Source organism: Balaenoptera musculus, chromosome 12 (assembly GCF_009873245.2).
Source record: "Balaenoptera musculus isolate JJ_BM4_2016_0621 chromosome 12, mBalMus1.pri.v3, whole genome shotgun sequence".
Lineage (NCBI taxonomy): Eukaryota > Metazoa > Chordata > Mammalia > Artiodactyla > Balaenopteridae > Balaenoptera > Balaenoptera musculus.
In genome coordinates, this window is record NC_045796.1 from 58,683,805 (window position 1) to 58,696,740 (window position 12,936).

Below are 12,936 nucleotides of genomic sequence, written 5' to 3' on the forward strand. Positions count from 1 at the left end.
CGCTTGGCCTGGAGTAGGAAAATGTTTAAAGTTAGTCACATCTATTTGTGACCCTCACCCCCACCCTGGTGCCTCCATTTGTATCTGTATTTCAGAATCTGATCATTTACGAAAATATGTATAAGTGGTTAATTTTGTGCTGGACTGGCCATATTTTATATTTTTATCTTTGTTTTCTGGAAATGGGTATGGATAGGTTAGTTGTGTTTGATTAGTAAAGCATTTTCCATCATGGTTATAGAGTTCTGAAATAGGCCTTGAATAAATTAATGACTGTTTTCACAAAATACTGAATATTTCTGTAATGAGTCTTAAACTGGCTAGGAGAAAAGTGGAACTGTTTATAGTAGTTTAAACACTATCAAGTCTCAGTAATTTTAAGAACCCTATTAATAGCTGAAAAAACCTTGATACTGGTTTACAGAGCTATGAATTGCTAATTCAAGTTAACTATTACAAAATATTCAAACATGCCAGGTCAAGAATGTCAGCTATTCTACATAGCAAATCATAAAACAAGCAATAAAAGCACCTTCTCTGAAATCCCATTTACAAGTCAGATTATATTGCTTTTTTTCTGTCTGGACACATTTCTTCTAAGTGACATTTTCCCTGCAGGTCACATTCTGCATCATGTGAATATTGGGCTCAAGGTCAAACAATGTGTTCATCAGATTCCTTCTGTTACAATGGAAGCGTCCATTCAGCCCATCACACGGACTGTCCTCCGAGTGACGCTCAGCGTCTGTCCTGATTTCACTTGGAATGATCAGGTAGAAATGGAAAACACCTATATCTACATTAAGGAAAAATGTCTGTACTGCAGGTTCAACTACACCTCCTTACATCTGTCCTCAAGGCATATAGAAAAACCTTTAAAAAGAATATATATCGAAGAATCATTTAAAACATTGTATCAATAGTATTATTTACTCTCATCCTCAAGATAAGCATGTGGTATAATATATTAATAATATGTCAGCCAGTGAGACCCCTTCAGAACATTTTAGGGAACCTAAAATTTCACATTGTATAATGGTTTAGTGGATTCAGCTCCATAGGGACTTTGCTTTATTCTATCTTCTTTCATTTTTCTCTATGTGATCTTCATTTTTTCCAGCTCTTCTTACTCTGTCATTTTAACCTAACTCAAAATTCAAGATTCTTCATGCTAAAAGGGCCCTTTTAAAATCCTGAGGTTTCTCAAACTATCATTCTCTTCTTTACCATTAGACTTGTAGAAAGAGTAATCTGCATTTTCCTCCTGGTCACCTGTTTCCTGCTGAGACTACTTCTTCAGTGATCACCAAAGACTGACTGATTGCCATAATAAATGGCTTTTTCTTAGTTATTTTGTTTACTTCTCTGAACGTTCAGTCCTATACATTGTCCTTGAAAATGTCCTTCTTTGGCTCCCATCACTTTCTGTTTCTGTTTTTACCCCTACTTCTGTTCTTTCTTCCAGACCTTAGCTGTTACTGTATACTCTGGATCCTCTTCTTATTCAGTCAGTAATTCTTAAGGTCTGTCTTTGCACCAGTTACTGAGCAAAGAGTAGAGTAGAAAAGAGATTGTACATACAGGCAAGTACATGTCAGTCCTTTCATTCAAGAAGCCAGTGGGGGAAGACAGGTAAATCAGTAAATGTAGTATAGCAATGCTTACTTTACATGGTATTTGTAAGGTTCTAGTTAAGTGTAAGTAAATATCTTCTGCATTACCTGACATTAGTACATCTTTAAAGTGAATGCATTTTATTCTACAATGTTACGCAACCATAGTCCTAACCCAAATCTACCGTTGGTCTTAAAGTGTCCTTAAAGTGTCCTAACCATTCATTCCTTCAGTTTCCTCATCTGTAAACATGTATAGTAATAATAATTATCTTTCTCATAGAATTTCTGTGAGGACAAGATGATATAAAATTTTATTTAATATTTTAATAAATATAGAATTTTACATAAAGTATAAAATTACAAGTAGCCATAAACTCATTTCAAGTTTTTATATTTTCAAATACATAAAAGTTTTATGTTTTTTTTACCCTGTTTTCTTGTATCAAGATCCATAATAGGAATTCCCTGGCAGTCCAGTGGTTAGGGCTCCACGCTTCCACTGTTGGGTGCCCAGGTTTAATCCCTGGTCGGGGAACTAAGATCCCACAAGCCACCCAGTGCGACCAAAAATAAAATAAAATAAAAAGGATCCATAATAAATCTCCCACAATTTGGTTTAATTCATTGTTAGAATGGAGTACTTAATTGTTCATAGTTGCTTCTATAAGTTAGAATGCTGTTGGCTGCAAGAATAGCAAATATGACTTGTCTCAAACTGACTTAAGCAGAAGAAGATATATCATCTTACATAATGATAGGTCCACAGGTAGAATAGGCCCTGAAGATGATTGAGTCTTCTGTTTAATGATACTCTTCCGGACCCAGGATCTTTCCATCTTTTTGCTCTGCTGATATTGTTGGCTACTTCCCAAATGTTTTCATGCTTCCTTGTTCACATTTAACAGAGAGAGGGAAAAATACCCCACCTGCAGCAGCCCAGAGCATGGGCCAGAACACCTTTTCTTCAGCCTAACTGGGCCGGTATTGGGCACATGCCTATCCCTCACCACAACCTGTTGTAAGGGGGATACCATAAGCTGATTAGTGTATGCTAACCAAAATTATCCTGGGAGGGGGGGTTACCTTCTGAATTACATGAGAGAGGTATGAATACTAAACAAGACTAGGCTTTGTTAGGAATAAAAAAAGAAAGAGCAATGAGTATACAAAATACAGTATATCTATCCCATGGAATATCATTTGTTAATAAGAAGGAATGAAGGACTGATGCACACTATGACATGAACGAAAGCATTATGGTAAATGAAAGAAGCCAGTCGCAAAATCATTTCATATACATGATTCCATTTATATGAAGTGTTCCAAATAGGTAAATCTATAGAGAAAGAAAGTAGATTGTGGTTGTCCAGGGTTGGAGGTTGGGAGGATGGGGGGAAGATAGGTAGGGTACAAGGTTTTTTTTGGGGATGATAAAAATGTTCTAAAATTAGATTATGAAGATGGTCACAAAACTTTGTAAATGTATTAAAACTATTGAACTGTATACGTTAAATGAGTAAACTTTGTTATGTAAATTACATATCAATAAATCTGTCAAAAAGAGAGAGAGGAATGGGTGCTGGGAATACAAACAACAGTATCCCTTACTTGAGTTACAGTATATAGTATTAGGATACTATTTTTCTTCTAGGTCCATGGGACAGTAGGAGAACCCTGGTGGATTTGGGTAGAAGATCCTACAAATGATCATATTTATCACTCAGAGTATTTCCTAGTTCTAAAAAAACAGGTAAATATGTATATATGGCTCTATCCTTATTATGTTGCTGTCATTAGGAAGAAAATGTAAACTAAATAATTTCTATTTTTACCTATTTCTCTATAATTTCATAGTGCCATTAAAGCTTTATGTATTATTTTTTATATTTCTGTTTGGTTTTAAAAGAAAATAGTAATTAAATGTTATAGTATTCATATATTCAAAGTGATTTTCATTTGAGAAATTTAATTATAATCTTTCTAATGGTTTAAGGCATGTCTTCCAGAGGGGTGGGTGGGATAAATAATATTTTTAAAAATTAAATAAATAAAAAATAATAACTTTAGGTGTTACATAAGCACAGTACTAAAGAATATTGAATCACATTGTATAAAAGATATTGTTTTTTAAATTCTCTGTAAATTTCAAGAGAAAGACTCAATTTGATGAAAGCTGTCTTTAACTGTGATGCTTCATTCCTAATTTCTCTTTTTATCAAAGAGAAAGCAAGCTAGCTTTAGGCTTGAGTGGACACCCATAGAATTTTATAGCAATATTTTATTTTCATTGCATTTGTGTTCATGATTATCTTCTATTTATGTCAAGTGTTCTGTTATTCCACTTATGGTAGTCAAAGAATTTAAAGAAAACTATTAAGTAAATAATTTGGTAAAAATTAATGAAGTAAAGTACTTGAGTGAGTGAATTTTGGAAAATTCTGATAATGAGTCAAATTGATAACCTGTTAATACATGATGATATGCATATGTAAATAATATAAACTGAGTGTATGTTTTTCCTTCTGTAATATCACGTATCCTCAGAAGGGAACCACCTACAAGTTTCTGAAGTATCTGAATATCTCAGCTATTTAGAAATCCAAGATATTTTTTTTATCTTTAGTACATACTGCTATAGATACGATTGTTTTTACAAGAGACTAATAAAGCCTTTATGCTACTAGAATAGCCATATTCATTTTAGACTTTATTTCACATTAGGTCATTAGTAAAGAAGCTCAACTGCTGGTGTTTACAATCCCTATTTTTGAGCCTTTGCCTTCTCAATATTACATCCGAGCAGTGTCTGATCGATGGTTGGGAGCTGAGGCTGTATGTATTATTAACTTTCAACATCTGATTCTACCAGAGAGACATCCTCCCCATACAGGTATGGAATAGTATGGAATAGTAACTTGAATCATTGATTTTTCCAAAATTGTTGTTTTAGCTCATGTTGAAAAGTGTCTGTGCTTTAAAGTTGCCTGAATATGAATAAAAATCCAACTTATTTGTCAATACAGTTTGAAAAGAGACTTTTCAAAATCAGATCAAATGGCAGGCCTTAATTTTTTTTTATTTGAGATCCAAAAACATTAAGACTAGTTCAATTTTTATAATCTGACAAGCATGAGACTCACTGTTTCTGTATTACTATGCCTTGATCTCTATTTTTACATTATAATTTCTCCACATCTCCTTCCTTTTTCATTGCAAGTGGTGTCATTTTATCTGTGCTCTCTGTGAAACTTTTGAGATATCATTTTTTCCTTGCATTTATTACTGTTAAACTTACTTCTACTATGTTAATTTAATTAAAGTGAATTGTAGGGTTCTTTCCTCCATATAGTGTGCTTCTACACCAAAAAGTGCTAATACTAAGGAGTCAGGTTATGGTATTACTACAGAATGGATTCACGTATACTTCGAGTCAGTTTGTGTCTTACAAACAACATATACTCTTTATATTGGTTCTTTTCTTCCACACTAACATTATAAAAGGGTATGCAGTGATCTGCAGTATCATGTAACAGTGTTTTTCATTGTTTTCAGTGTTTGATAGTTGACAAAAATCCATTTTAAATTTTTATAACATGATTGACTGCCTTTCTATTTTGACTTGTTAAAGAAGCAAATTTTCATGAATAAATATTTATAATGATACTTTTAAGTAGCCTATAAAATATTCTATTTCAAAAATATCTTGAGGCTAATCTATTAACTAATTAGTATATTGTTTATTTCTTCTCATTGAGAATTCATAATGGATGAGTAAAGATTTCAAGAGGCCCTTAATTTATAGCAAAATGAAAGTCAATTTCTCTTTTCCATATAAGTCTTCCGAAGACAAACTCTTTGTTTTTTCAAAATAAAAATAGTAGTTTTTACTGCTTTCAGTGAACACATTATTTGACAATCTTTTGGGAAAGTAAAGTAGGCATTAATGTGACTTTAATCTTTGTCATTTTTGTACTTTGTTCATTATCTTAGCATATCTTAAAGAGAGATACTTTAAACTACAGCTTAATACCACTTTGATATCTTGACAGAGCAAAACTAAAAAATTGTCAACCTAGAAAAATAATGAGATTGCAGTATCTACTAATCTACTCATTGAAGAGGACCTTTCTGGTTTTCTTTTATCAAATATGCTTTGTGATATCTGGAATCTCAAAATAAAATACATAAAAATGTTTGGTGCTTTCATTTAAAACGTATGCTACCAACATCACTACTGGGTCTCCCTGGCTGCAGTACCTGATTTTAACATATATTAACATCATATTTTAATGCTCATTTAATCACTTCTTTGTTGAGTGACCAAGCACGTCACCTTATTTATATAATTGGCTGATTTTCTGACTACATTTTTAAAAGAAATAAATGTACCACCATGACATACCAATTGATATTAAAAATGCATGATGTGGGACTTCCCTGGTGGTGCAGTGGTTAAAAATCCGCCTGCCAATGCAGGGGACACAGGTTCGAGCTCTGGTCCGGGAAGATCCCACATGCCGCGTAGCAACTAAGCCCATGCACCACAACTACTGAGCCTGCACTCTAGAGCCTGTGAACCACAACTACTGAGCCCACGTGCCACAACTACTGAAGCCTGTGCGCCTGGAGCCAGTGCTCCACAACAAGGGAAGCCACTGCAGTGAGAAGCCCGCGCACCGCAATGAAGAGTAGCCCCTGCTCGCCGCAACTAGAGGAAGCCCACACACAGCAACGAAAACCCAACGCAGCCATAAATAATTAATTAATTAAATTTTTTAAAAATGCATGATGTAACCTCAATGATGGCTAGTTCTGTTTGGCTCCAAGTATACATATAGGCATCCCACTGAGCTCAAATCAGTCAGGAAAAAATCTTCATCTTTCACAGAAGTAAAGCATCTTAATTTAGCATTGTCAATAAATGCCAAAATATTTATTTTTTTAGTCTTTATTAAGAATGTCTATGCTTTGATTAGCATTGCAAGTTAAGACTTCCTCCCTTCTTGATTTTCAGGGCTACAAAAAATATAGGATATTGTAATCTGGTATAAGAAACATACAGTTAGTTCTCAATTACCTGTGTAATAGAGTAGAGCAGTGGAGCAATGGTAATATTTTTAAAATTAGCTTTTTTACTTTTAAATACATTTTCTGAGGAGAGAATTCTGCATACTTTCCCATCTGAAACTGTACGATGAAGATCTAACTCAAGATACAAACCACCATGTCCCTTCACTGATTTTTTTTCCCTTCTTACTCAAACTTCAAATGAGTAGAGTCACCTTCCAGGAAGTAATCCTGAGAGTAGCCAACTGATACCTCTCTGGATTATACGAAAATGAAATGACTATCAAGTTCAAGGGTATCTAGGTATAAGTTTATTTCTCAAAATCATTTTTATTTTCTAATCTCCTAGACCTCTAGTCTACATAATGATTTACAATTAAATCTAGTTTCTTTCAGTGTTTTCCCAGCACAGTTCTTGTTTACCCAGTCATGCTATGATTTAAAACTCCCACCCAAGTTTCTTTTTGGAATTATTTTAAGTTCATGTTAGTTTGCGTTGGCTAGAACAGCAGTTCACGCGACCACTCTGTTTTGTCAATTGTCTAACAGATGAACAGTAACTTGTTATTAGTAACCATTCTACTACTGAAGTTTGCAAATGGTTTTCCTTCTTCTACAGATTGGTATAGATTTAGTTTTCTTCTAAAACATGCATATTTTCATTTACCTGTCATTCAAATCACTTTCCTGATTGGAAGAGAAAGATGTATCATTAGCACTGTCTTAGAGGTAGCTACCCCAGAAAAGTTTCCAACATGTCAATATTATAAATGTCCTAACAGAAAAAAAGATTGATAACTAGTATGTAAGAATTTGTTAATCCTTTTTTCCCTCTAAAGAATTGAGGATTATTATAATTTATTTCTAAGAGACAGTATTTAATATTGTGCATATTTTCCAGTTATTGTATGTACCTGTTGAATCTTTTCAGAATTACTGGATCTTCAGCCTTTACCAATCACAGCTTTGGGATGTGAAGCATATGAAGCACTATACAATTTTAGCCACTTTAACCCTGTGCAGACACAAATATTTCATACGCTGTATCACACAGACTGTAATGTCCTACTTGGAGCGCCCACTGGATCAGGAAAGACTGTTGCAGCTGAATTAGCCATTTTCAGAGTCTTCAACAGGTACCCTACTTCAAAGGTCAGTTGGAAACAATCACATGCTTACATTCAATTAGAAAGCATAGTTTATAATCTGTAAACTAGCCAGTTCTAAATATACTGGCAGGACTCGATGAATAGATTTGTCACTCTTGGTGAATTTTCCAGGGGAACCCAGATCAGTATTAGAATAACTGGCCACAAGAAAATTTATATTAAACTTTGGAGTTGGGGCTTCCCTGGTGGCGCAGTGGTTGAGAATCCGCCTGCCAATGCAGGGGACACGGGTTCAAGCCCTGGCCTGGGAAGATCCCACATGCCACAGAGCAACTAAGCCCGTGCACCACAACTACTGAGCCTGCGCTCTAGAGCCCGTGAGCCACAACTACTGAGCCCACGTGCCGCAACTACGGAAGCCCACGCGCCTACAGCCTGTGCTTCACAACGAGACAAGCCACTGCAATGAGAAGCCCGCACACTGCAACGAAGAGTAGCCCCCGCTCTCTGCAACTAGAGAAAGCCCGCGCACAGCAACCAACACCCAACACAACCAAAAATAAATAAATAAAATAAATAAATTTATAAAAAATAATAAAAAAATAAAAAAACAAAAAAACTTTGGAGTCCTTTAGTTAGATTTCCAATGTACATATCGGTGCTCACATGTCCTTTCCTCATTGTAAGATACCTAATTCATAGCCATATTTGTAAGAAATATAATGATTCATAATCATTAATCATAATCAAATCCTTTGGCTATGAAGGAAATGCTAATACTTTAACAAATACAGCTTGATTACACAAGGAAATACAGAGGCAGCTTTTATTCCCCATTTCTCCAAATGGCCATGATATCATTAATGTAAAATAATGTGGCAAGTCAAATAAGTGTTGATTTTAAGCTTTCTTGAAATGTGAAGTACTCTCACTTTAGAAACATTATTTTCCAAGAAAGCTAATTCATATGTTGTGATTAGAATTATGTGATTTTTTTCCTCATCAGTTATAATTTTAGAAATGTTTTAACTTCCTTTTTCAGTGATTTCCAGTTAGTAGCTGTTCTTCCCTACTTAGCTTTACATTTTCCTACTCCTCAGTTTATTATGTGGCGAGTAATTCATTAGGAGACATACTAACACAACAGTAGAGCTCTGTTCTAAGTTTGAAACATTTTATAAAGGAAAGAATTTTTTTTCAGTGAATAACCTGAAAAAAAATGTAAGTTTGGATTATTGTAAGTATGTAAGTTTGGATTATTAAAGATCGGGAGGGGGGTTGTTTATTTTTGTTTTTTAAAAGGTAGAACACCTAAAATGTATGACTGGCATTGGTGTCTTCCATAAAATATGCATTAAAATTTAAACAACCAGATTATTTATCTTTAGAATTTCAAAATTAGTAACTTTTTTCATGAAAGAATTATAAATCAGGTAACTCTTGATCATAAAAACTTTTATTTTCAGTAGAACCTTAATTTTCTCTAGGTAATGTATTATCTCATAGTTTTTTTAAATTTTTCACATTACGTTAAAAGATAATTTCATTATAAACTACCTAAATAAAATACAAATGGTGCTTTTAAAAAAAAAATACTTAAAATGTTCTATGTCGGTATTTTTAGGATGTGCTGTATTCATATCTTACTTTGGATAAGTGTTGTTTAAGTTAATGACTTTTTTCTGTTAATTTAAAATTTTAACTCTTTCATTATTAAAAGATACATTTTTAAACCACAGTTATATTTTGATAAATTCTATCGAGTTTAGCTTTATTTGAAAATGATGTCACTATTTTCATGAGATCTTTTTGCACCCCCATTTTAGGCAGTATATATTGCACCCTTAAAAGCCCTAGTACGTGAAAGAATGGATGATTGGAAAGTTAGAATAGAAGAAAAACTTGGTAAAAAGTAAGTTCTTACTTTTTCAGATGACATGCGTTGAATAATCTAAAAGGATCAACCAATAAAAGATTTGCATAAAACTGTTGAATGCTTTTACAGTGATTTTCATAGTCTTTTTATTTAAAGGTATGGTAGTTAAAATATTATCAATATTCTCATTTGTTTTAAGATTGCAAGTAAATTAAGGGCTTTCATTTTTCACTTTTATTTGGCAAGATAATTTTCTCAAAATTTCTAGATTCAAAAGCAAAAGAAAAATAAGATACATCTCTTTATTTTTCTTTCATATCTTTCAGGGTAACTTCCAAAAACCTCTTAGAAGGCATTTTGCGTGTAAATAATTTACCAAAAATTAAAAAATCATTGAAGAACATGACTTAAAAAAATTTTACTGTTGACAAGGTTATTTATTATAGTACTGTTTTTAATAGCAAGATTGCATTGTAACCTGAGTGACCAATAGAGCATCACTAAATAAATTATGGCACATTCACACAATGCAAAATATTGTATTACTCTATTAAAAAATGAACTCTATATACTGAAGAAATGATCTTCAGAGATAGTTAAAAAAATGTTTTTAAGTTAAGTACCCCTCTTTTGTTTTTAAAAAATGGTAAAGAATATAAATATGTGGTTGTTTTAGAATGAGAACTGGGTGACTGGAGAATATCCATGTTACAGAGACTATTTACTATATATTCTTTGAACCATATGAATGTATTACCTAGAATGTAAAAAAAATGAATAAAACTAAGTAAAAGCTTTGGGAATGCTATACTTGGAGGAACTAATCTTGACTTTTTTCTGTTTTTCGAATCAAAACAGATATAAAAATGACTTAATGATTTCCTAAAATTTGGAGTTAGTCTTCAGATTTCTGTCTTTCACACTCTAAGTCTGAGATCCTCTCAGAATGGGGTGGCACATATTTGCCCCAGGTTATATTGTTTGTGTCCTAATATGTTTGAATTTGCCTATAATATCTACAGAATTTCAACCTAAGAAAAGATATGAAGTTCACACATAATCATATTCTTGTTTTTTTTTTTTAAACATCTCTATTGGAGTATAATTGCTTTACAGTGGTGTGTTACTTTCTGCTTTATAACAAAGTGAATCAGTTATACATATACATATATCCCCATATCTCTTCCCTCTTGCGTCTCCCTCCCTCCCACCCTCCCTGTCGCACCCCTCTAGGTGGTCATAAAGCACCGAGCTGATCTCCCTGTGCTATGCAGCTGCTTCCCACTAACTATCTATTTTACACTTGATAGTGTATATATGTCCATGCCACTCTCTCACTTTGTCCCAGCTTACCCTTCCACCTCCCCATATCCTCAAGTCCATTCTCTAGTAGGTCTGTGACTTTATTCCCATCTTGCCCCTAGGTTCTTCATGCCCTTTTTTTTTTTTTTCTTTTTAGATTCCATATATATATGTGTTAGCATACTGTATTTGTTTTTCTCTTTCTGACTTACTTCACTCTGTATGACAAACTCTAGGTCCATCCACCTCACAACAAATAACTCAATTTCATTCCTTTTTATGGCTGAGTAATATTCCATTGTATATATGTGCCACATCTTCTTTATCCATTCATCTGTCAGTGGACACTCAGGTTGCTCCCATGTCCTGGCTATTGTAAATAGAGCTGCAATGAACATTGTGGTACATGGCTCTTTTTGAATTATGGTTTTCTCAGGGTATATGAGCAGTAGTGGGATTGCTGTGTCGTATGGTAGTTCTATTTTTAGTTTTTTAAGGAACCTCCATACTGTTCTCCATAGTGGCTATATCAATTTACATTCCCACCAACAGTGTATGAGGGTCCCATTTTCTCCACACCCTCTCCAGTATTTATTGTTTGTAGATTTTTTGATGATGGCCATTCTGACCAGTGTAAGATGATATCACATTGTAGTTTTGATTTGCATTTCTCTAATGATTAATGAGGTTGAGAATTCTTTCATGTGTGTGTTGGCAATCTGTGTATCTTCTTTGGAGAAATGTCTATTTAAGTCTTCTGCCCATTTTTGGATTGGGTTGTTTGTTTTTTTGATATTGAGCTGCATGAGCTGCTTGTATATTTTGGAGACTAATCCTTTGTCAGTTGCTTCATTTGCAAATATTTTCTCCCATTCTGAGGGTTGTCTTTTCATGTTCTTTATGGTTTCCTTTGCTGTGCAAAAGCTTTTAAGTTTCATTAGGTCCCATTTGTTTATTTTTGTTTTTATTTCCATTTCTCTAGGAGGTGGGTCAAAAAGGATCTTGCTGTGATTTATGTCATGGAGTGTTCTGCCTCTGTTTTCCTCTAAGAGTTTAATAGTGTCTGGCCTTACATTTAGGTCTTGAATCCATTTTGAGTTTATTTTTGTGAATGGTGTTAGGGAGTGTTCTAATTTCATTATTTTACATGTAGCTGTCCAGTTTTCCCAGCACCACTTATTGAAGAGGCTGTCTTTTCTCCACTGTATATTCTTGCCTCCTTTATCAAAGATAAGGTGACTGTATGTGCGTGGGTTTATCTCTGGGCTTTCTATCCTGTTCCATTGACCTATATTTCTGTTTTTGTGCCAGTACCATACTGTCCTGATTACTGTAGCTTTGTAGTATAGTCGGAAGTCAGGGAGACTGATTCCTCCAGCTCCGTTTTTCTTTCTCAAGATTGCTTTGGCTTTTTGGGGTCTTTTGTGTTTCCATAAAAATTGTGAAATTTTTTGTTCTAGTTCTGTGAAAAATGCCAGTGGTAGTTTGATAGGGATTGCATTGAATCTGTAGATTGCTTTGGGTAGTAGAGTCATTTTCACAATGTTGATTCTTCCAATCGAAGAACATGGTATATCTCTCCATCTATTTGTATCATCTTTAATTTATTTCATCAGTGTCTTATAGTTTTCTGCATACAGGTCTTTTGTCTCCTTAGGTAGGTTTATTCCTAGATATTTTATTCTTTTTGTTGCAGTGGTAAATGGGAGTGTTTTCTTAATTTCTCTTTCAGATTTTTCATCATTAGTGTATAGGAATGCAAGCGATTTCTGTGCATTAATTTTGTATCCTGCTACTTTACCAAATTCATTGATTAGCTCTAGTAGTTTTCTGGTAGCATCTTTAGGATTCTCTATGTATAGTATCATGTCATCTGCAAACAGTGACAGCTTTACTTCTTTTCCGATTTGGATTCCTTTTATTTCTTTTTCTTCTCTGATTGCTGTGGCTAAAACTTCCAAAACTA

The 12,936-nt window shown here is 33.9% G+C and overlaps 1 protein-coding gene across 1 annotated transcript in view; it reads left to right on the top strand.

Annotated features, from left to right (window-relative positions):
* ASCC3 (activating signal cointegrator 1 complex subunit 3) overlaps positions 1–12,936 on the top strand; it is a 338,512-nt gene that overhangs the window by 213,387 nt on the left and 112,189 nt on the right. Inside the window, 5 exon segments of the mRNA XM_036871893.1 lie at positions 619–773; positions 3,268–3,366; positions 4,338–4,506; positions 7,615–7,835; positions 9,619–9,704. Of these exon segments, the coding sequence (XP_036727788.1) occupies positions 619–773; positions 3,268–3,366; positions 4,338–4,506; positions 7,615–7,835; positions 9,619–9,704 (730 nt within the window).